At 42.1% G+C, this 26,396-nt stretch overlaps 1 protein-coding gene across 1 annotated transcript in view; it reads left to right on the top strand.

Annotated features, from left to right (window-relative positions):
• The window catches only part of LOC307260937 (RNA-binding protein Musashi homolog 2), a 249,681-nt gene that overhangs the window by 79,589 nt on the left and 143,696 nt on the right, over positions 1 to 26,396 (top strand). The window contains exon 6 of the mRNA XM_080041331.1: positions 3,437 to 3,529. Coding sequence (XP_079897457.1) covers positions 3,437 to 3,529 — 93 coding nt within the window. The remainder of the gene's footprint in view (positions 1 to 3,436; positions 3,530 to 26,396) is intronic.

Below are 26,396 nucleotides of genomic sequence, written 5' to 3'. Positions count from 1 at the left end.
AGTCCCAGGCTGATAACCTCCGAGGCCTGAGGCATGATGTTAGGAGGGAGTGGGGTGGGTGGGTGACGGTGGTAAGATGTGTGTGTGTGTGTGTGTGTGTGTGTGTGTGTGTGTGTGTTTGGGAATGGGGGTGCTGGGTCTTGGCCAGTGTATAACTCTAAACCAGTCAGTTGATACTTACTTTGCATGTCCACCAGTAATAGCCATAGGCCTACATTGCGCAGTATAAGAGAATAACAACCCTATTGCCATAAGCCTCCCTGAGAAGCTGTAATGTTAATCACACAGCGGGAAATAAAACAGTTGGATGAATGAACATGAACAATGGAGGCAATCTAGTTATTTTTAGTTCCCAACCATCAGTACTGAAGAAGAAGCTTGTCAGGCTCTTCATTTTTTAAACTTGGCTCGGCTTTCTTGAATCTAAGTTGCCCCAGCTGGGATTCGCCCAATGTCGTCAGCTTTCTCTTGTTGTTTGGTTGTTTAGCGCCCCCTAGCTGTAGCGTCAGTAGTGGTGTAACGATACATCAATATAGATGGATATATCAATACATTTGCAAGAGATCAAACCAAATCACTTCAATGCCCAAACATTGGTGCATATCACCTTAAACTGTCTCGTTTTTCCTCTGTTGATCATAGATTACATGTTAAAGCAAACAAGACCATCAGTACAAAGAATGCCTTTTTTATATAGTTTTTCTTAATGCCTTCGTCATGGTTACGCTCACCCAGGAACAACAGCTGGCGTAGTGAAAACACTACCGCTTTGTTCAAAGGGGGCGCTAGAATGAACACAAACGGAAATCTCCTTGGAGCACCTTTTCATATGCTTTATACACATATGTGTGGGAGACTATTTCCACTAAAAGAATGGATTGTCTTTCATTCAAATTTTTGGAAAAACAGGGTGCAATCATATTTGAGTTGTTTTTCGAGAAACATGTAACATGTTGTATTAAATGGGCATATCCGATTGTCTTATATGACAACTCCCTGAATTAAATCGTAGTGGTATTGCGGCAGACTTTGTGATACCTGCAAATATCTAAATGTTGTCCAATGAATGGATCTAATATCGTATCATGAGGAAACCAGCGATTTGCACCCCCAGCGCTCAGACTGCAGTGTGACATGCGCTGCAATACAATGTTGCAAAGGTGACTCAATGAAATGTAACATCGATTATGAGCTCAAAACATCGTTTATATAGTTCACAATATCTTTCTTAATAAAAGCATCTACTTTCCTTGCCTTTTTTATACAAAAGTTATCCTAATAGAATACTGTGGTAAAACAATATGACATAATAGGCAAAACATGATAAATCACAGATGTAAAATAATTATATTAAGAAAGAAAACTGTTAGAAGCGTGAGGGCCATGTGTGGGAGGCTGTGTGCATATGTGCAGGCTATGTGCCTGTGAGACTGTGGGTGCACCTGGAAAGCACTTGACAGATGGTTGCTTTGGGCTCCGGCTGAATGTTGCTTCTTCCTTTTTTCTTCTCCTCTCTCGGCGTTAAGCCTCTTTCAGAAATGGAAAGTGTTTGGGTCAGCATATTCGATCAAGGTAGACTCTTTCAACCCTTCTTGATAGTTTGCTCTGCATCTCTGGAGTCTGTTTATCCCAGCCTCCATCATTTCATTTCTGTTTGATTCTGGCGAGCCCAGGGAGATCAGAGCTGTGACTTTAGCTGCTGCCTTTTCTGCTCCCGATTTTTTTTTTTTTCCTTTTTTTTATTGTTTGCCAGTAAGATTACGTAGCAGTGCACCAAGAATCATTATATGCCACCTCATATCAGCAAATTCTCAGTATGTAGCGTAAATATGGTACTTTCTAGGAGACGGCAAGGATTATATATGGGGAAATGTGTTTCTGGAGTCAAGATAACCTACAGTTCAGTTAATATACAGGTTAAAGATGGAGTCAGTGGTTCTGGAGAATGTTGTTGTCGAAATCAATTTGTCAAAATCAGTGAATATCTCCTCACGATCGACTACCTGTCCACACTGTTTGTGTGCTGAAAAAATGTGTTGTCAATACACAGCCTATAAGCTCTGGAAACTAGTATACACAAAAGGTATGTAAACAAATGGTGCCAACCATATAGCAACATACCAGTTTAAAGAGCCTATGCTGTGTATTGACACTGGACTATTTTTTTCAGCACATACACAGGTAGCGGATTGTGAGGAGATATTCATTGATTTTGACAAAAGGTGATTAGTGCAACCAGCATTCTCCAGAATCACTAAGAGCTTTGGTCATTCATTCTCCCACACCATTGTTAGTCTTATTGTTTTCTGACAACTAGACAAAGAGTATTGGAAACATTACATCCATATCAAATATGCTCAACACTGTGGCACCTTCATCTCTTACCAAGGGTTAGCTGTGGTGAAATTCCTTCACAGGCCAAATTGAAAAAAAAACATAATAACACCAGACATACAGGCTCAAAGGTTGAGTTTTCTATTCCTTTTTTTATGTCTCCTTCAGAAGTAAAGAAAAGGAAAAAAGAAAAGAAAATACATTTGAAAAAAAAAACCTATAAGTAAAACCATTTCATTTATAGTAACTTACTCTAAAACGAAGTGTTGTTGTAATTACCATTGTCATTTACAAGTAAAATGTTCTGTGTGGTGTCAGCAATGACCTGACCAAATGCTTCATAGTTCTTTAGTTTGGGATAAGACTCACTGGATCTCTGTTGTCAAACGTCGGCGTTATGAAGAGAACCACCATCATAAGATCATAAGTTCACTGTTTTAATTTTTAATCACGTGCAAAAAAAAGGGAAAATGGTCCCTCACATCCTTTACCCTGACACTGGCGTCGAAATTGTCACTGCATTTTCCCTGAGAAATGGTCCCGCTAAATTTAGCATGTACTCTCGGCAGCAGATGTTCGTGCCCTTTTTGATGCCGTGGGTAATAATCCTTAATATTCTTGTTTGAAACTAAATGAGGCTTTAATGCACTCTGATTCCATCTTCCAGCGCTCATTAATTGTTTTTTTTTAAAGTCCATAAATGACTTCTGTTGTTTCCTTTTTTAAGCTGAGCAGAGATAAACAGGAACTTTCTATGGATGAAATGGAGGTCTTTAATTCTTTGATAGTTTTTATTTTTTTTCGAATAAAGCTTGAATGTTCTTCAATCTTATTGTGAGAGGAAGTTCACAGAGATGCTCCTCTTAGCCAAGAGTACTATTCCTTTCCTGCCAAACTCCTCAGCATAGGTGCCCTTGCTATAAGGTTGAAGTGTTTTTGAAACTAAATTGTGGGATTTTGTTCATTAGAGTTTTAACAGCAATGTGTCCTCACTCTTCTATATCCTTCCCCTCTCAGGTGCTGCTCACTCATGAAGGTGTTGTGAAAAGCATTTAATCAAGCCTTATCCCTAATCTCCTCCTCTTGCTCTGTTTCTTTGCAGATGGTCACAAGAACAAAGAAAATATTCGTGGGTGGCTTGTCAGCCAATACAGTAGTGGAAGACGTGAAGCAGTATTTTGAACAGTTTGGGAAGGTAAGACTGTTTTTATTAAGTATTATTATCATCCTGCATAGTGTTGCCACAATAAAAAAAATTAATCCAGCACCATTCAATTCCATTGGGCCATGTCATCATCAGTTGACTTCAAAAGGTGTTAACATGGTCATTTGATTTATTTAAAAACTCAATCCACAATTGGCATACTCCATTCAAACAGTGTCACTGGGGTTCCAATTCCTACATCAATCAGGAATTATATCCTTTACAGAAGGCAGAGGCACCAGTTTGGCTCCTTTCCCCGACAGTAAGACAAATAAATCTCTATTGTGACAACCACACAACTAAAGATATGGCAACAGCTTCACAAGCGCCCTCCATGCCTAGTCAACAATATTCATTTTCGCTTACAGAGCAATGACAACCAGCTGCCATGACGAAAAAAAACAGAAAGTCAACTATGTTTTTTCCCCTTATCTATGCTAGTTTGACATTAGAAACAGATATAACTATACGAATGAGAGAATGGATGTTATTGTTTTGATATTGTGGCAATACTGTAGTGTAACAATGGTTTGCATAAAAACATCTAGGTTTATTCAGCAGACAGCAGCACTTATTTTTTCCTGTCTGTCTGCTGTTCTCATGACCAGTACCCCCAGCTGATTGAGGCATATATGCACACACCCTATTATACAAGGACATGCATACCACACACACACACACACACACACACACCTACACACACACACGCACACAGGCTGGCTGGCTGTCACATGCACGTGAGCGTGTGTGCACTCACAAACAGGCTTTGATACAGTGGCAGGCATTTCACAGATAATTTCCCCACACTGAGCGCAGATCCATTTCCCTCATGTCATATTCCACATCAGTCAAGGTCACCTTCAGCTTGATACAGTCCCAGTAACATCAGCACTTGACCTTGAGTCTCAACAGTTTCACCGCCGATGGATTTTTCATGGGCACATAATGTACCGTGTCCTGAAGGAGACTGAAGAGCTGTTAGAAATTAATAGAAAACTGTAAAAAAATAAATAAAAAAATGTTTCGGAGACAATATCAGCCAGCCCCTCCCCTCTAATAACGCTCTATGTCGATTTCTTGACTGGAAGCTAGCAGGGTGAAGGGCTTTGTTTTTGCTCTTTATCTGCGGAAGTGCACGTTGGAAGACCTCGTCCGTGGCCCGGGTCCGCCCGTTTCCAAAAATAAAGACGGGCTTATTTGCACAATAGGGAAAAACGCGGCAGGCAAATGTTCAGCACGACTTCGCAATCAATGAATCTGAGAAAGGGTCTCGAAATGATTTTTCGACTTGATTGAATGACATAATTGACTTGATTATACAAAGTTTTTTTTCCCTCCTCAAGGAATCCTCAAATGCTTAGGAGGAAACAAACAAATCAGACTGATTGAGCGAGATCTGGCGCATGTTTTTCCGTGTTTGCTTTTAGAGCCTATACTTGTGCACGCCTGGATGTGTCTGCAGCACTGCATGCTCTCACCCATGCGTGAGTGTGTCAGCGATTAAGTGTATTTATGTGGGTGCATGATTAGGGGTGTGTGTGTGTGTGTGTGTGTGTGTGTGTGTGTGTGTGTGTGTGTGTGTGTGTGTGTGTGTGTGTGTGTGTGTGTGTGAATGTTTGAGCAGGTTTGAGTGTCTACAGCAAAAAAATAAATCAGAGTATACTGTATATGGTGGGCTATGGCAGACAAGACACATAGCAAAAAAGGGGTATCGTTCCCTCTGTGTTTTGTGTGTGTCCTTCCTTTCTGCCTTACACATCCCAGGATTTATTAAATAACTTGCCTGTCACTGTAACCTACCATTATTGACACACACGCACACACACACACACGCACACACACACACACACACACACACACACACACACACACACACACACACACACACACACACACACACACACACACACACACACACACACACACACACGCTTTGAGGACTTATCCACAGTATGGAAAACCAATTAATTCAGTTTCCCCTCCATGGAATCTCGGTGGCAGCGTGTGCGTCAGTCTGTCAGTAAGTCATCATTCTGTCTTTCTGTCTGTCCGCCTTTGTGCATGTCAAGGGGGACATTAGCCAACATTCTCACAGAGCAGCTAGCTAGCTAGTAATTTATTTTTCAGGGGAAAGTATGTTTTGAAGCACCCATCAATCATGACAAAAGTACAGCTTAAGGCACACCAGTGTGGGTTTCAACTCAGAGATTTCATTGGTATTATTTAGCAATTACTGTATGTGTGTGTTTTGTGTGCGTTTACTTGAACAACTATTTTTGTGAGGATTAATTTGAGTTTTTTTTTTTTTTTTATGTTTTGGAAATTGAGGACATTTTGGGCGGTTCTCACTTCGGGACAGGCCTTTAATGGTCTGTTTTAGGCCTTTCACACCGCCGCAAAATCGGCGCTAGTTCTGGGCTTGTTCGGAGTTAGAGCCAGTGTTTTGGTTTCACACCGCCAGAGAGCCTGCTCCGGGCCGTAAAAACCGGGGGAACTCATACCCCAGGATTGAGCAGGGTTTGATAAGAACTGCTTGCGCGAACGGCTGGGGGAGGGATTATCCTGACCAACCAGAGCAACTCAAACCTCATGCCCGCCATATTTAAAAACACCGCTACTACGAGACGTAAACATAACATAATTACCGAACGTAGCGATCAAATTGACCGGCGAGAATACGCTGTATGGGTCCTGTTTGCTTAAGAAAGCAAAGCGAGAGCCAACAAGTGTAAAAATAAGACGTATTCGCCGCTGTTGTTGTGCTTGAAGCTAGCGGTAGCTTTAGCGTTAGCCACAAGAGCAGCGGCGTCGGGTGACGTACACACACGTTTACAGTGACGTCATGACGTTGCTCTCTTGCCGGCTCCATGGCTGTCTCCGGTCGATGTGAAACCAACCGGTTCATAACTGGGATAAGGCTGTAACCAGTTTTGAACTGACCCCAACACCAGCCTGGAACTGACTCTTGGTTCATTTTGGTGTGAAAGGCCTATTTGAGGGTTGCCACTAGGTGTTTTGGTTCAGGTAGGAATTAGGTTTATGATGGGTGTAAGGGTTTGAGTTAAGTAATTAGTTTTGAAAGTTAACATGCGTAGGCGTAACGCACCTAAAATGTTGCTTGATAATTTTGTGTCAAAAATAGTTTTATGCGCGTACAGCGCCTAGTCTCCCTCCCGATAATTTATTTCCCCTAATCAACAATGGCTGCGATCAGACCCGACCCGACACAACAGCGTGCATGTCCGCACAAAAACAACAACAACACGGCCAACAACTTTGCCAACAGACAAATAAACAGCAACTGAACAGCACAAATAGCCTAGCATTAAAACAGCATTGCATAATCACGCCGCTTGGAAATGCACACAAACAGCAAGGCAGCTACATAACAAACACATTTACAGCAGCATTGTGTGCATGGCGGTACAAAATAAATCCAAGTAGCCTACATTACCCTACCTGGCTGTGACAGGGCACCGTGGCTGGCGTAGATATAAACACCGGTGCTTCGCTGTACTTGTCGTGAAAGTTCCCCGGACATAGCCATCATGTTTGGGTTCAAAATATTGAGGCGCTAGCCGCCCGCACACAACCGGGTGAGTTAACTAATGCTATCCGGCGCTAACTTGGTTTATCGGCTAAAGCACAGCCGCACATATTCACTGAATTAACCAGGAAGTCCATTCTCCTGGTTTACTTTCCCCACGTCTTCTATTCCCGAGCGGCTGTCATACAGCACCGGCCGCCCACAAATAAATTTTCCTCCTCTGTGTTTCTCAGCCTCTGTGTACACCTTTCTCCGACCGTGCCGATGTATGTGACGTCGGGTCAAGCTCAACGCTGATTGGCCAACGTGGCTAAGCGTCACGCGTAGGAGCGTAACAAGTTAAATGTTTTGAACTTTGCGCCTAGGTACGTAGGCGCGTTAGGTGCGTATATACGCGGCTAACACGTCTAAAGTGTTGCTTTAGCACGTGTGACGCATCTACGCGCCTAAACAAAAAAAGAATGCTGATTTTATACGCCTCTTACGCGCGTAATGCGTTTGGTGTGGCCGCACCTTTAGGGTTAAGGGGCTAGGGAATCACAAGTACAGTATAGCCTTACAAACATATATGGGTGTGCATGTGTGTGTGTGTGTGTGCGTGTGCGTGCGTGCGTGTGCTCGTGCTTGTTCTAGGCAGCCAATTAGCAGGATGTGTTCTATAGAGATGGTGGCGGTTGGGAGGGGGCGGCATGGACCTATAAAGAAATGGACAGCGGATTGAAAACCGTTGGAACCTGACGCGCATTCATTCCTATGAAAGCTGCTCATTGGCTTGGCGCAGGGCAACAATCCAGGAAGTATTCCTGGCTTTCATGGGTGCCTAACACGCCCCTAAAGCATGACGCGCAGCGTACGTTTCACTCACGTTTCACTCACGCTTCACTCACGTTTCACTGACGTTCCGGATGAAGAAAGTGTTGTAACATTCTAATATGTCCATGCATTGTAAGCTAAGCGGAGATGAGCACAGTTGTATTGTTTATCTACCATGGAAGTATAAGTTACTTATCCCCGAAGATGTAATGTAATCGTAAAATGACAAAGTGTATAGTACTATAGTGATTCACAAGCTAAACGAAGACTCCTCCTACCATCAGGGCAGCAATATTAGCTAATGTATGCTAAACCAGCTAGTGGGTTAGCGCTGTTTTCGTAGCGTGTGCTGTCAGGTAGTGAGCAAAGTTCTTAATGATCGATTGAAATAAAGCAAACAAATGTTCAAATGCCTAAGTGAGCTTTTTAAAGTTTAATTATAAGACCACATGTGTGGCTTTCAAAGCAATTGCCTAATCAGAATGAGTTAGAATTAGTTTTTTTTCATACATTTGTTTCACTACGACTCTGTTCAGCTGCCCAACCTTCCTTCTCCCACAGAAACAAACGGCTAAAACTGAAAGCCATTAAAAGCCGCTGGGCTAATAAAACGCTTGAGGTGGCGTTTTGAAATGAGAAAACTCCAATTTTATTAGTACATGGTCTAAAGATAAGTATGAGCCTATGATTGATATCCAGAAATGTTTTGCAGAGACACAATCTGGTTTGCCGCTTGTACTGTAGTGGACGGGGATATCTAGGCAGCCAATTAGCTAATTGGCGGGCTCGTATGAAAATAAGCCCCTCCCATAGCCCCATCCACAGCCCACTGATACCAGGCTTAGCCACTTAGCACTGCTGGATTATGAGAGAAGGCACAGTCCTGGGGGCCTAGGCGGCGGAGGGGAAACAGCTGGTGTGTGGCCACAATTGGGTCATAGAGGTTCTGTCTGTAACCTCGGCCCCTCCCCCCTCTGTCTCCATTCTGTCAGGTGGGGAGAGTTGGCTTTTGTTATGGTGGGAGAGAGAGGGTTGACAGCTCTCATGCACATCAGTCTGCATGCCACTCTCCCAACCGTCACCATTAGGAGAGAGCACATGCCCCAAGCCTGGCACCACTTCACAGGAGCTCCCCCCTACAGCAGCCACATACACTTTTAATATATTTTTTTTTCGCCCACCGTTCACGCCCAAGGTGTGTGTGCATTTGAAGTGATCCTGACGGTCATTTGAACTGAAACTGAAGTGTGGTTCTGTTTGGCTGATTTGAATGCATCTGCTCAGAGCAATTCCCATTACCTGCCCTAATAGTAGCCACATCCTGCCTTCCTTTTCTTGTTCCTCTTTCCTTTCCTTTTCTTTTTTTTTATCAGGCTGCACACTGCTGCACCTTAGCCCTGCGAGCCAGATGAGACAATCTTATCTGCACAACCGGGCCTCCCTTTATATTCAAGGACTCTTTACTGCTGGCTGCTGCTGTTTCTGTCTCGCAATAAAGTCAAATGAACCAGTTTGTGCTATTATGTGCCATTTTGCAGACTTATAAATTGTAAGAAAAGACAATGTTAGCTTTTCAAAGTTTACTTTCTCCCCCCCCCCTCTGCCTCTCCAGTTGATATTTACTTGCTATTTTTATCTGATAATGCTGTTATGTTTGCAGTATGCACAGTCATTTGTCAGTATTTTTTTTAATGCATTTACTCCCCTGCCTTTTGCTTTTTTTCTGTGGCTTGCATAACAAGCAAACAGAGACACCGGTAACACAGAAACACAGTATCAGCCTGCAGAAGTGTGACAGCACTGAAAAGATTGCATATTATTATTCATCTTTGTAATGTTTGGTTCCTTTTTAGAGATTGTGCTTGTTCTAAGGTCAACGGTCAAGGGCAACAAGGGGTTATACTTGATCCAGCCATGCATTTTGATCAGCATATTAATTCACTGACCCGTGCATGCTTTTTTTCAGCTCAGAAATATTGCAAAACTAAGGTCTGTTGTATCACAGCCTGAGCTAAAGAGATGATTATCCACGCTTTCATATCATCCCCAACTTGACTATTGCAAATCCCTGTTCACCTGCCTCTGCAAGTCCTCTCTGAATGCTCCAGAATGCTACTTCAAGAATGTTAACCAGGTCCAGCCAGACGACTCACATTACACCCATTTTATCCTTTTTACAATGGCGTCCCATCAGGTTTAAGATCCATTTAAAGGCTCTTGTTTTAAACGCAGAGAGAGCCCTGCATGGTCTGACACCCGAGTATGTCTGTGACCTTCCTCTCCATCCATTTTATTGTGATTTGTCTGGTCTTCTGACCAGGGCCTACCGGTCAAAATTCAAAATTATAATTTTCATATAAGGTAAAGGTATAACAAGGTCAAATTGTATTTAATTTGTTTCAAATTAAAATAAATTAAGCGGGCCTCACCAGTGCTCTGGGGAAATTTTGCAGGTGTTTCACTTTTTTTTTGTTGGACGCCAATAAATCAAACACCTGTTACCAAAACGCCCACCACCCTAAAATGTTCCACTGCGGTGGGCTTTGATTAAAGATGGGAGTTGGTTGTGATGACACTTTTTTATAATGTTGGATGTGACATAGCAGCAGAGCCTTGCCCAGGAGTGAAAGCAAGCTCGCCTCTCTCCCCGCCGTTACAAGGCATAATTAGCTAGGGGTGGCTAATGCTTCCTCATTGGTTTATTGTAATCGGCTTTGAGAGCATCTCATAGTGCCCTTATGTGGCTAAGCTGAAACAACTCCTGCTCACTGACTCCGCTTCTGAACTCCTGACCGTTGGCAAAGGCGTTTTGCTGTGCCGAGCCCCAAGCTGACTTTTTAGCTTAATCAGAGAGCTACTTGCTTCCATGTCACTGGGCTGCCACAATCCTCCCTTTATGTCCAGTGCTGTCCTGGGTTCTCATGCTCCGCTGGTCTGGAGCCAGATCCTGGAGGTGGAGCTGAATGGTAGGAGGAGCTTAACCAGTTCACTGCCACTGGGCTCAGGACAGATAAAGATAGACACACACAAAGGTCACTCCTGAGTTTGACAAGCAAAGCAGAATGAGACAATGGTCTGACAATGAAAAAACAATAAGATAAAATACCTGTTCTAGGACATTTGAAAGGTATTTTTTATTTAGTTTAGTTTATTTATACAGGTAATATCATTGAGACACAGGGTTTCAATCTCAAGAGAGACCTGTAACAGTACGACATAAAGCTACAGACAGATCTTAAGGAGTGGAATGATTGAAATGGAAGAACGTCAGAACATAATGAAGGTACCAGTCTTCAGTAACGTCATGCTGTCCCTGTCGTGTCTCACCTCTGGCCAGACAAGCGTCACTATATAATACTGCTCTCATATTTTCACTGAGAGGGGAGAAGTGGATGAGAGGAAATTATGACTGTATCAGAAAAAAAAAAAAAGATTCTTTGGTTAGTGGATGCAATTTGTTCTGGGGCTTTGGTAATCTAATACCACCGCTGACATTTTGCTTGCCCTTAGATTTTTTAAATGGCAGAATAATAACTCTCTGTGACCGTGTGTAAAGACTGTATGAATTAATTTTGCATACCTGCCCAAGTGCACAAGCCCTTAACAGCATTGGGGGTTTTTCAGGTAAAATGTTATTTATTTGATAGTTTTTCTTGGGGATAAGCCAGTTAGCTAAGAAATACTGGAGAAAACATGCGATAATATAGTGCTCTTTTCACAATTCAAACGAGTTAATTTTTGCATTTTCATTGTTCTTGTGTTATCTGATTTTATTGCCGAATAACAATCTGAATCCAAAAAGGCTTGAATCGGAGACTGTGAAGGTGTAAATTGAATGCACTTTGAGAATTTTGGACAGGACTGAAGTGATGGGCGCTCTGGGATGAGCAGAACCCAAAACACCCGATCGCTTGATGTTCATTGGCTAAAAAGGCAAAACATGGAGGATTAATGCACAATAATACAGCTTTTTATATGAGCGGGGAGAGAGAAAAAAAGAACCTAATCAAAAGGCCACAGTCCTTGATTCCACTCCCTCAGCTTGTTGCAGGTGCACATTTGCATAGCATTTACATGGCGGCTCGCAGTGACCACCACTACTCCAACGTCTCGGGTGTCCATCATGCGCCGACATTCGGTGATTGTTTCCTCTTCGCCGCGACTCCCCCAATCAGCTGAGGATATAGTGTGGTTCCAGTGATTATAAGGAGTGATCAGAGCAGCAATGATGGAGCATGTGCCTGGCAATGGAGATTTAGCACAGAGGCTTCAATCTCATTGCAGTCACTTGTAGTTAGTGACTGAGACTAGCAGTGAGAAGGGCACGGCAATATAAATGAATTGGCCTATGAATGTGGCTGCGGCGCTGCGGGGACACACACACAGCGGATGGGGTGGAGTGGGGGAAAGGGCCAGTTAGACAAACTATTTCATATCCCCCCTTGACCTTTATTTGCCCAGTGGCCCAGCAACATTTCAAGTAGAATGGCTTTTAAATGGCCGCTGAAGAATTGAGCTGTGCTATTCACGTCATATTTTGTGTGTGTGTGTCTTTGTATGAGACAGAGCGAACAGTTGTGCTCTGAATGCGAGTGTCTTTACTGCAGGTTACTGCATTTTTTTTACTTAAAGGATCAGACCTTTAACAAAAGATTAAATAGATTTTTGAGTATCGCTGATCCTCCAGAAATACCTATCAGAGGCTGTCCTCCAACATGGAGGCAATGTGTGCTGTATAGGGCGGCTCACAAAGAGAGCTGTGGATCAGGAGGGGAGATTGACACCTTTCTGTAGGTGTGTAGTCTCATCTCCCTCAGCTGTCCCTCCCTGAAATGGCTCCCTCGGGGATAAGCCGGGGATTGGCTTGATTGTGTTATCGGCGACTGATCGGGTCATTGAATGATGGAATTTTGAGCTCCCTGTTCTGCTTAAAGAATGCAATGTTTAAAGAAGATTGACTGTGATTGGAGCGGATCCAGCACCTGCTTCCAAAGGGGGGTCAATCAGGTGAAGGCAGGAGGCAGCAATCTCTGTTGTGCTATTGTGACACGGATTGAGGGGGGAATTAATGTGTGTGTTGGTGGATGGATGGATGGATGGATAGTGGTGGGGGGGGCATAGGTGCCATTCAACAGGGAGGAGGTTGAAAAATGTCATCAGAGGATGTGTCATGAGTAATTTGCAGCAGTCACCATCAGACCGCTGTGTAGGTGGATGCCTCTACCTTCTCCACACCTCCCCGAGTCCTTAGGGAATCCCATGTGGGAGAACATTTCCGTAGCAATAGCGATTCAAAGAAGGGGTTTATTTCCTAGATCAGTAGGGAATTATGTTTTGACAAATACTGTATGTTTTGATGGGAGCCTGGCAGATGTTTAATGCAATAGACGTCCAGGGCAATGCTTTGAGAAAACCACTTATTAGCATGTTTTATTGTAGTAAATGTGTGTCTGCTGATGAGAGATAATTCAACAATTATGTGAAAGAAAGAATAGAATTAAAGGGGCCCTGTAGAATTCTAAACACGCAAAAATGAAATTTATATTCAGGGCACCACAATGCATCGTGGTTATCCTTGAGGTCTAACAAACATCTCTGATGCTTTAATAGCACTTTATGCTAAGTACTTTAAATTCTGCATTTTTGCTTACAAGTCTTCTTCTTCTTCCCTGTCTTTGCTGGAGCATTTCAGCATATCTAGGCACATTACTGCCACCAATAATACAAGCAACAAGCCTATATACCTTTCCAAGACTGATATAGTTATCTATTATCCTGTTTTCTCAAAAGATGGATGGATGGATGGATGGATAGATAGATAGTGGATAGATAGATAGATAGATATAATTTCCTTCTTGTAGCTTAACGTTTGAGTTGAGGTCCACAGAAGCCGACGCCGGTCTCTTGAGTGACAGACCTAGTGCCCCTGCATGTCGCAGCCAAATGAGAACAAAACGATGGTGTCAAATCTTCGTCTCTCATCAGATGGGCTTTTAAAGGGTGATGGAAAAAACACTGCTTTTCAACCCAAATAACCCTTTTCAAGCTTCATCAGACATTTTCCTTAACAGAGGGTTTTCAGTGCTCCACAACCCCCTCCACCTCCACTGTAGGAAACCAGTGAGCATGAACCATGACTCAGCACCACCTGGAGAGCAGGCAGTTGACACAGTACAGCTCAAATGATGATGATGCACAATGTCCCCCAGTACATCTGAGCCGACCCATGCAGCTTTAGGAATCTTGGAAACATTCGCAAAAAAATTGTATTTGTGCGGTCCTCTGGATGGATTTGTCCCAAATGCATAAGAGCAAGGCGTGATGGCAGTTGAACGGATGTGTTTAAACTGTGACACACTGATGCTTTTTTTTTTTTTTTACATTTTAAGTGGTTATACATAGTAACCAGGAAGTTCAATATTAGGCTACTTTTTTTCTCCCTAAATGTTGGCAACTTTTGCCGTATCCAGCAGTGGATTTTGCAAAAAAAGAGTCCATTATCGTGATCTAGAGAAAAAGAAAAACACAAATAATAGCTTTTTCTTCTACGGAGTATCATCTTCCAGTCTACATAAATATGTAAAAAGGAAATGATATACTGCACAATGAAAATGGAAGAATCACAGTAAGTTTCTTTCATCGCCTCATAAACGGCAGCGAATGTACCTGCCTTTTGCGAAAGTGATTATGAACAGTTTATTTTCAGTCATAAATTATAAGGAACAAACTTAACAATTTGTGTGAATAGGCAACCGGCCTATCCCAAAAAATTCAATGGAACTTACATTTAAAGAAAGACAGGTAAGCATACTTTCTTTTTTCATATGCTATGATTGGCACAACACTGACAGCATGTGGGTTTTTTAATATACATCACAATGAGAATTCATTATAAGTATATATGACTTCAACTATAGCCTCTTACCTTTGCATCTTCAGCCACCTACCGCACAGTGTGACCATGTCCACAGGCAGCTTTTTGATTCAGCTACAAGTGCCTCCCACGCATCGCCTACTTGAAATCACTGGATAGACGTTCCTTCTCGGAAATGTACACAGTGTGCTGGCGTTTGATGTTGAGGGCTAATGAAGTCTCAAAGGTTTCACTTATCTGAAACACTCACTGCTGCTCACTCCTGTGTGTCTACGTTTTGTCTGGCTATCCTCGGGTCTATTAAAAGTGTTTGAATTATCCAGATTTATAGCCTAGAGTCCATCCACTATCTTAAAATGATATAGTTGTAAGGAATTGCTTGTTTGGTTCCATTTTGATACGGCCGTAAAATCCAACATTGGTAGTGACAGACTCATTACATCCTGCTGGGGCAGAGTAAGTAGGCCAAACAAAATAGGGTAATTGCAATGAGAAATGTCGTTTCAGCAAAAATATGCGCATGCGGTGGTTCTAGTTTTTGGTTCTAACCTGTGTCTTATCTCTTCTACAGCTCTTTTGTCAAAAAGTTTGTTAGCTTTCTTTTTTCTGTCTCTCTTTCTCTTCTTTATTGTAGGAATGTGCTCATCTAGGTAGCTTTTATTCTGGACTGCCTCTGTCAGGCTTTGCTTAGGCAAAAATGGTGCGGTGAGCTAAATGTCATCCTGCTAACATTTTCACAGTGTTAATATGCTGTTGGGGACGAAAAATACTTTCTTTTGGGTTTGTAACAACAAGGGACGTGACTGTGGGACTGCACCCATGATACAAATATAGCAATAGCAGAGATTGTGAGATCATTTTCTAGAACTTGTTAAAATCCTAAAACCAAAAGTCAAATTACAATGGTAGACTTATGTTGTCCTTGGGGAGTATTTGCAGACCTGGGATAGCTGTATGTGACTGCAAAGTTGGACATAATTTGTGTGACGTATTACTACATATTGTGACTAACCCTTTTTTAGGGATTACAATTACAACCACTTCTGATTAAGCTACATGATAATTATTGGGCATTTTCAAAGCTTTGCCGAACTACAGAACAACAGCTGATGCCGATTTTTAAATAATGATTAGTATATCCTTCAAACATAATGTATTATAGCCAATGTATGGTTTAATCTTTGTCGGTTTTGATCTTTAAACCATTACGAGACATTTAAATGGTAAAGTAGTAAATGAGCTCCCTTGCTGTTTTTCATGGATGTACCTAGTGCAGAAAGAAACTAAGCATTATGTTTGACATGGTAGCCAAGATCAATGTTATTTGTCATCTATATGCAAGGTGGAATAATCTGTGCTCATCTCCTTACTCAATCAGTACAGGTGCTAATGTTTTAGACATTCATCTATTGGATATCTGTATTTGTCCCTAACATCTCACTTTAAATCAAATAATAAATAAAAAAAGGTAGAGTAGGTTACATTGACTGGTGGAAACTAGAATCATTCTAAAATAAAACAAATTAAAATAATGATGGTAATTATGATAATACGAGTATTTTTCCTTCAACGGTGCTTAACCATGTTAAGCCTTCAATCCCCGACAAGAGCTTTGTAGAGAGTAGTGGATTTTTGTAACTCCGTCACACCTTGTATCAGCAGATCAGTTTCCTACATGGGGGAATGGCGGACAAGCAAACATAATGATATGAAGCTAGATCATGATATAAATCTTCAAATTCATCTTCTATTTATTGTGCGCGTGTTTAAAGTGTATAGGCGACACACATACCATGTGTCATGGAGCAAATGTAAACTTGCGGAATAGAAAAATCCTGATTCAATGATTCAAAGATAACATGGATTGAATGTAATGTCAACAGCACTTGCAATGTATTCTCGGTGGTGAATAGAGGTGATCAGTAATTACTTCAGGCATTTTTCCGGTTGTTTGAACAGAAAGCGCTTTTGGGTTAAGGGTTGAGGCTACACTTTGGATTAGAGTGAATCATCTTGCAGTTGTGTCGGGACGTTTAGTCTTATTAATACGTGTGTGTCCACACAGGCACTCATTTTTTCCATTGCTCCAGCTGACCTCTGTGTTTGATTTACCGCCATTTCTATGCCTCTTTGTGTTTGTGTTTTTCTAAAAGAGTGTGTGCTTTTCCTCCTCCTTTCGAAGAAGGAATAATGTAGTGGGTGAGCGGACGTGCAGGCAATGCTAGAGAGTGACAACAGATTCCTATCTTAGCCGCCATGCCATGAATAATCTTTAGCTTATTTTCTGAAGTGGTATCTCAGGGTTCTGGTCAAATTGTCTAAAAGCTAAATAAATCTCGCCTGATTGAACTAATGGCACAGAGCCAAGATCTGGCACCAAGGCTGGTCTCTCAGCCTATACTCTTTTTGTCACGGACACATTGACCACAGGCTCACACACACACAAACGCACACACACACACACATTCACACACAAATGCACACACACAAATGCACACACACACACACACACACACACACACACACACACACACACGCGCGCACACACACACACACACACACACACACACACACACACAAGCACACACACGCATTAACACACATTCACTAAAGCTCCCTCCCTCGTCACTTCCTGATCGGGAAACTTTGAACCCAACATGTGGCCCATAAGTCCTATCCACAGGTAATTAGGTTTGATGGTTAGTTGAGCAGAAGCATGGATTTTATCCTGCTCCCCCATCTCGCCTCCTGGAGGGCTGCCTCCACTTGTTTTTTTGAAAAGCCCTATGCCAGCCAGCCAGCCCAGCATCGCTCTCTTCCAGCTGAACACACATTGTAAAGAGCCACCGAGGAGCATTCATCCACCCCTTTTTTTTAAAGATGAATTACCCACTAAAATAAACTTACGAGGACGGAAAAAGAGGCGAGAGACAGTGCAAGACCGAAATATACATTTCAATTTTCTGATTGAAATATTAAGCACTCCATTGCATACCAGGCTCCCCTTTTTGAGGTAAATCACAGCTTATTTCTCCCTCTAGTGGTTAAGGTGAAGTCAACTGTATTGAATGTGTTTATGATCAGACAGCAGGAACATACGACTATTATCCGAGCAGAAATAGTATTTCATAAATGCATTAGCTTGCTCAACCGAATTAGTGTGGTCTAGCTCCTCTGTGGTTTTGTTCTTTTTCTGAGCCTTTTATTCATCTAGTTGAGGACAGTCCAATCACATGCCCTACAAAGAAAAAGGCTTGCAGACCATTTATTTTTACATGGAAGCACATCTTTAGCTTTAGCAAGCACACTGTGTCATAGTATAAGTGGTTTGTGTTAGGTGGTGTTACCATGATGGGAGAAAAGCCAGAATTACATTTGAAACAGCTTTTGAGTTTGATTTGATTTGAATTTCATTTTGAGTGTGATAGGAGGGGAGCACAAAGTAGGACAGGCGGTATCATGCTCAAGTGACGGGCTGATTGCATTGAATCATCTGCCAGCAAGTCATCCAGCTGCCAGCTCATACTGTGTGAATGAGAGGATATGCTTGTGTGTGTAGAAGAGTTACTTTCAGAGACAAAAAGACTAACAGGAAATAGGAGCAGTTCATTTGCTCTTGTCATTACAGCTGTGTTAACCATTCCCTCAATAATTAGCTCAGGGACGAAATGCTAAAAAAAAATGCAGAGATTCTATTTGTAATGTTAGAATGAACCAAATACTATGCATTAGTATAATACACACATACATTTTTTTTTTAAGTTTTCAACAATACAAGGTTTAAGTTGGAAAAGGGGGATTTTCGTTCTGCGGTATTTTGGTTGTGCATGCTCTTTCAGAACAGACTCGGGAAAGAATTGTCATTTTGACCCTCTGCCCGTGCCGTGCCTACTTCAGCTCAAACCTTGTTTAATGCGGAAACGCAGTAGGTGAATGGAACTGACATGCTGGAACCATAGATCATCTTAATAGAGACACGGGACAAACACTCAGCCACCCTGCTCAAACAAATACATTCAAAAAGATACACACGCTGGTTTCATTGATTTATTCCAGAAGAAAAAAAGGTTGGCCACATGCTCAAACCATAATCACAGGTGGGATATGTGATGTCCATATACAGGTACAATTAAAGAAAATATAAAAGGAAATAGAGTGGTTTGTGGACCTGAACCTGACACTTACAGTATATCTACCTGACACTGTTTTTTTTTCAGTCTCAGTAGCACTGGGTACATCACACCAGCAATATAATAGTTGGTCCCCATGTATATCCCAGACGTGGCAGTATGCCCTGCTTCCGTCTCCATCCAGCCAACCAAGCTACAGCTGTGTGCTATAGCGCTGCCAGTGAGTGTTTGCACACACCCGAAAAAAAAAAGCCAATGTTTGAGTAGATAGACATGCCTTAACATGCTATGCGGGAGAAGGCCTGATTAACTCTGCCCACACTGCCTATTGTGTTATCTCCCTGGCTACTACATTGTGATCAGTCTGTAGAGGCACTTTAATAACATATATCTGCATTCAGGTATGAAAAGCACACTACACAGATAATATACTGGATTCCAATTTTACAGAGCTTTATATATCAAATCATTCATTGGCCTTTATTTATTTTTTCATAAATGCCTGACAATATTGTTTGTGAGAACTCCTCAAATTTAGTATGGGTATGCTGGTCATGGAAATGTACAGATGAAAAACAAACTTTGTGTGAGTACTTTATAGAGGACAATCCTTATATATTGCATTTTCGTTTGTTATCAACCGCCATCTACAATGTTCAATATCTGTGATAGTCAATAGAACCAATACAACCAATGTATCTATATATTTAGTCACACTCCAGGAAGTAAGGTTTCAAGGTTGTTTTTAATGTGTAATCTAAATATTCTGCTATATTCACTAAATGATATGTGCTGGGCTTTGGAAACGTTCAAAGCAATATATTTGTACTATGAAATCATGTAGCCAAAGTCCATGTCTAGGGTACGTAACCATCTTTGTGACTCTAACCTTTGGTTGATCTTTGGCAAACGTCTTTCTTCTTTTAGTTTTCTAAAAGCACAATGCACATGAATACATGATGGCAGCTAATGTGTTCCACAGAACGAATGGTATTTACACAGCGTGAGGTTCCATCCCGTGGTGCAACAGATTTGAATTATCTAAATGGCACATATATCAGAATTATGTTCGTATTTTGGTTTTTAACGTGTTGCTTTGGCAAAGTGGAAAAATAACACAAGAAAATGTAGTTTCAGTGCACATTTTGCGCCGATTGTGTTCCTCTTTTAATTAGGAATCATTTAGCTAAATTGCCACATTGCCATCTGCTTTGAGGATGAAAACACATGCAAAAGCGATGCAATCTGCAATTTTAAATAAAGGAGGGTAAACGTGTCTGTATGAATGGGCCTTTAGAAGTGTGACACGGATCAAGATTCCAGCGGTGTTGAGGCTGATTTGGTTCCCCCAGTCAAAGAAAAGCTGTCGTACAAGGTTATTTGATGTAGCTCTGATGTCTAACAATCTTTAATACACCCCTCGCGTTATTTATTATGGCTCTGAGTTGTGGATTTAAGTGTCAATATATATATAAATAATAAATATATTAAAAAAATATTTTCGGACTCAGAATTCGGAGATAGGGCCAGTATTAATTACTACCTGCAGCCTCACGGACACTCTGCTCTCTACTGTCTCACTGTCTGGCTTGCCGCCCGCTCATTGGCAGCTCGCACATGTGGCCAAACTGTAAATCAGATTCAGACTTTTCCATTCAAGTGCCCTACTCTAGGGGACTGGACTGGCCTTTATTCCGACCTTGTGGACCTTTTCATAGGCTTAGAAAAGAGCAGCCGAAGAGACATCGCTCCATAGTTCACACAGTTATGAAGAGCTGAGTGTCTCTTACCTTTGATTAAAATCTGACCTTGTGGCATTTTCAGAAACATTTGAGGTGCACCCAACGTTCCAGTTTAAATATCTCCACAGAAATGCAGAGTGCTTTGATGATGTTTAGCAATTGTCTCTCCTGTGTGATTAAGGTTTGTTGTAAGTAATACTTAGCTCTCTCCACTCAGAGCTATCCTCCTGGGGTATCAGCACATGTTTTGGTCTGTGTGTGTGTGTTCCCCCCCCACACACACAGCTGATGCTCTGAAGAGAGTTTGGCAGGGCTCAAGCTGTTCAGTCCCCCCCCCCACTCCCTCTCCCTTTCTCCTTCCCCCCGCTCTATCTCTTCCCTCCATCACACCTGATTGCATTTGACAAATGCCCCAATTGGCTCCCTATCATCAGGTGCAGTGGAGGCAGCCTAAGACTATATTACTCTGCCCATATACCACATCTGTTCTCCATTTTGCATGGCTGACACACACTCGCTTCAGCAAGAGGTTCGAACCAGGCCAAGGCTCCGTCAGTGGAACCGCTTCATGAGTCGTATGTGGAAGTCCTGGTGGGACATAGCTTCCAGCGTCACTGCTAACTCTTAATGACAGACACAGTGGTAGGGTTTTTTTCTTAGCAAAATATGGTTCTGAAATGTGGCTGGTTCCAATCATACAGCAGCTGGGGATTTGTTAAGAAATGCTATATTGATAACCTCTTGTTGATCAGTTAAATCCGAGGTTTTTCATACCTTTTATTAGTGCAAAGTGAAGCATCCCAAATATCCTTTTGTGATATAATTTTTTTTAACTGGGGGAAAAACATGCTTTGTCGCACGCACGCACACACACACACACACACACACACACACACACACACACCCCATTTTGAATCCCACTATGTCTACGCAGTTTTGGTTCAGGTGAACTCACAGGAAGTGTGATTACCTAGATAAATACTGCTAAGTTCTAGCTCAAGTGGAAAATCATATTCTATTTTCAATGCAAAAAATGTTGCTCAGAGCAGTGGTTTTCAAATACATTTATAGCCACTCAACATTTTTACAGCTTCAACACCAGTTGCATAATCTGGGTACACAACAGCAAAACATCAAGCTAATCAGCCACTTATAGCTATATTACTGCATTAGCCAGCTTGAGATGTGGCACGTCTACTTACTTAGCTGTTTATTGAATGCATATACTTTGAAAGTGACTTTGGGGAGATTTACATTGGGGGGGTAAAAACAAAAGAGCACCGCTGTGTCTCCTAGCAGGCAGAGCCGCTGATGGACTGTCGTGGGGCCAGCGTGTCATCAGCGGGAATGCTAGTAGGGTTGGCACAGTAGTCCCCATGTGGTGGCAAGGTTAGGTCACATCAACTGCCTCCCACTCTTAATACAAAACGCTGAGTTGAAAGTCAATACAGTAAAAAAACAACAACTCTCCTTTACCCCGATTTCACTCGGGTCGATATCTTTGGAATTACTTTCAATTCTGTGAGAAACAAATGGAGGACGGAGGATAAAAAACGAGGTGATGGGAAAATATTAGATTAAAGAAGTCGTGAAAAAGGCAGAGATGGGGAGGGGCAGAGAGAGAGAGAGAGAGAGAGAGAGAGAGAGAGAGAGAGACATGAAACTGCCTGGAAGACGGATAGAGTGCCTCAGCCCCCCTATGAGGTTCCTCGTGTGCGTCATGTGTATCTCAGGAGTCGACCAGACACTGCACCTGCTGGGTGGTAATTGGAGGGCTTCCTGGGAGAGAGGTGGCCACCGCTCTGCTTTTGCCTCTGGGCCACCAGTCAACACACTCAGACTGCTCTAATTGGCATAGCACACCGCCTATAGCTCATAGCAGGCACGTACTCCGAGTACAGACCACCTAGTTAATAATTCACTGATGATCCATTAATTATCCTTAAGACTTTTTGAACTATCAACAAATAGTTCCCAGATAACCAATGTGTATATCAATGTACTGGTGTTTAATCAAGTTATGACTTATTTTCTATGTTGTTCTGAAGAAAAACGCTAAAATAATGTCCTTGTATTTGAAGAAAAGCCTGCATTCTGCATTTTATAAGGTCTCATACTTAATCAATTGTCAATTGCTAAAATGGCCAAACATGATGGCCAAAGGTAACTGCTTAACATTAGCATCCCCCTACTACAGACACTAGGGCTTAGGAAGTGTGCTTAGTTAGTCTGTGCTGTTCCTCACGGCCCACCCATTAGTTTAAATTGGGGGGCACTGGCACCATATGGTAGGTCCTTGACTGTGACAGACTGACACATTAGTCATTGATGGCTCACAGCCTCTCAGATGATAGGCAGTGCTTAAAAGGCTGACCTAAAAACAGACAGACATACACGCACACGCACACACATACACACACACACACACACACACACACACACACACACACACACACACACACGCACACACACACTCACACACACTTAATTGATCCTGAAACACTCTGCCATGCTCACTGTAAATATAGAGGGTTATCTACAGAGGTCACAGCAGTTCAGTCAGTTTGACATTAATGTGTTTGTAAAAATAGTTAAATGACACAATAGCTTGAGGAGCATAATCCCTGCTGCACTAGTTATGACCCCATGTTAACAGGACTATGGATCGGCCTCTGTCCATTTGCTCAGTTCATTTCACGCAACATGGCAATATTGTGTATCTTGCACAAACATTTAAAAAAAATTCAATGATTGTTCTGATGGTGCTCTTAATTGGCACTCAAAGCAAAATACATATTTTTCCTTGATTGACTCAGGAGGGGGTCTGCCCTATTCCTTGAGACAGACAGCATGTTTCCTGTCACCTTGACTTTAATACACTTTGCCAACACAACCTTGAATAAATACAGGAAATCCCCCCAATTAGTATTATCTAGTGTTTTTAGAATTGGGCAACCAATAACCAATGATTTTGGACGGGGCGTTTACCAGTTTTTTAAAGCTTACTAGTACGTGGAACAGTATGCTAGGCTCCAGTAGAGATGGCCTGTGCAGCCGTATGGATGTGATTAGCATCTGCCTAAGGGAGCTGTAAGCTGCGGTCCCTCTTCCCCACTTCTTACTCTCGCCAAGGTGCTTGCACGTCCTGCTTGAAATGTGTCATCAGCCGGTCCTGCCAGGTACGTTTGCCACATAAACCTCTGAAGTGACGGCGCTTCTTGCCTGGAAAGGTCATAGTAGGAGTGGGTTAAATGTCCCCCGGAGGAGAGAGAGAGAGAGAGAGAGAGAGAGAGAGAGAGCAGCGAGCCAGACAGTCTGTGATTTGTGTGGAGTTTTTTTACGCTGCTGGAGCTGCTTCGGCTCTCTCTGAAATGACCTTGACCAATTCTCCCCTCAGTTTTAAAACTTCTAAGTCACTCTCTATAAGTCACTCTCTAGGAAGAATGTCCACCACTTGTCGCTAGTCATTAGTCTTTAAGTCTTGATTGCTGATCTGAAGAAATTAAAAAAGGGGACTGCCATTAGAGGTCAAGCCATCACGACAACAGCAGCACACAAAACACATCCTCTGTTTTGGTTTTAATCCAATTAGACATCCATTGAAGCTGCAGTTGTTTTCAGGCAAGCCTGATTAACTTTGTTGTGAATAGCAGTGCTTGTTTCTGTTATTTGTCTCCTTTCTTGTGTTAGCTTGAGAAATGATCAGCCCTTTTCTATCCATTCTTTAACACGCTTTATGTAGAATTTTAGTCCAAATTACGGCTACATGAATATTGCTAGGAGTATCGCTATTGAACCATTGAAGTGGAAAATTATAAAATGACAGAAGAGTGCCTCCACATTGACACCTCACTTGATATACCTAGAAATTGAAGTTGAAGAAATACATTAAACAAGCCTTGTATTATGGGCTTTAAGTATATACTAATAATCATTAAAAAATATATATATAAAAGGGTCTGTGGACCCATATTACAAAAAAAACATTCTTTCTCATGTTTCCCTGGTGGTATGTAACTATGCAGATAGTTTTGGTTATATTTGCCTATATAGCTGTATTGGCTGCTCGGAATACTCTATAGAACTCACTGTGAACAATCTTCACTGAAAACTGTTACTTATACCATTGCAATAAATACAATAGAAGGAATTTGGCCATTGCAAGAAACACCTGCAATTGGTTGGATACAATAACCGTGAGCAGGGTTTGCTTGATTTCATACCAAAAGCTGTAATTTTAATAAATGTACTCAATTGTTGAACCTTAAATCCTGATTACAATATTCTAGTATTACGTGTGCATTCGTAGGTCAGGTTCTATTCTGCAGGGTTTTAAAAAGAAATGGCCGACAGCCCTGTTCATTGTCACTTTCAGTCACTCAGTGCGTCCCGCTGGGGCCAACATGTGGAACGGTCATCTCTCCCGCCACACGCCTCTGTGCCTGAATGGAGCAGATTATATGATGGCTGTGTGATTTACACTCCCCAGTCAAATTCACACAGCTGAAATAGAAGTGCCGCCATCAATTCCGGCCGCTCACCGCCGGCTTGGAAGGCTGCTATTAAACGGCAAAACGGTCAGTCGGAGGCAGCACGTATCCCGGTTCAAATGAGTTCAGGGGTTGCTTTTGCCACTCGAGTTTCGAATTAGGTATTGGTGTTTTTTGGTTTTTGAAAATGATAATTGCCGGACATCTTCTTTTCAAAGAGAGCTAAGGAATTGTGCGATTCTTCTCGTGTCCCACAGTCCCTTTGAGAGACGGCTATAATAGCCAGAGTCGTAATTATTGAAACACATTTCTTACTCTATCATTCGGGAGCTAGATCTTTTGTTAAACTATCTTCTGGGTCCTCTCTTGTGTAACAAGGGGTGTGGTGTGGTCGTCCCCTTGTTTTCAAAGACACCATTTGGAATTCATTACCAGGACTCCGTATGCAGATTTGGAAAAGGCTTTGATTAAAGCTCTAACAAGCACTTGATGGGTGGGGATATCACATTTCCTTTTGTTTTAATGCACTCTGTTAGGCTCACTCACAGTTAATAAGTCACAATCAATCTACCTGCTGTACGCACCGAGGCTTTGTAAGAGCTTAACAGGACCCCAGAGAGATGGAATAATTTCACTACTGAAACAGACTGACAGAGCGAGTGCGTGCATTGATGTTTGCGTCTGTGTGGATTGGTAACCGTTTCCATTGTATATTTATATGCTTGTGTACGAGGGTGTTAGGAGAGAGAAGGAGCGCGCTAAAGGAAAGCTGTCAGATATTTGCCAGACTAGAAGACAGGCGCTGTATATTGTCTCCTCTCCATCTTCACTTTAAAAAGAGTGAGAGCAGTTGCCTAAAGCGATTGTATCATATTTGATGTCCTCGGAAAATAGCTTTCCCCCCCGAATACCTGACTTAAGCTTTTTCAGTGTCCAAGCCATCCTGTCTCATGGATGAAGATATCAGATCCAATCCATGGTTGTTAAAGGAACTCGAAAACCAAACTTGCACAGTAAATACGCCGAAATGTGAGATCCATCAAAGGTCACGAATGCACATTGGCATGTTAAGTGTGGCAAAGCTAAGATGCTGGAGACTGTCTGTGAACCCTGTGACAGCGTTATGTTAAAGGTCCTCTTTGTGGGTCCTGTGCGTTAAATGTATTTGCTCAGGCATGAAGCACCGGGAACCACTCCTACATGCTGAGTTAAGGCGCAGAATGCATCATTGCTGTTTTCTTTTCTTTTCTCAGTGACATATT

This window comes from Ammodytes marinus, assembly GCF_949987685.1.
Source record: "Ammodytes marinus genome assembly, chromosome: 14".
Lineage (NCBI taxonomy): Eukaryota > Metazoa > Chordata > Actinopteri > Uranoscopiformes > Ammodytidae > Ammodytes > Ammodytes marinus.
Note: the sequence above shows the minus strand (reverse complement) of the source record. Positions and strands in the feature narration are given on the sequence as shown.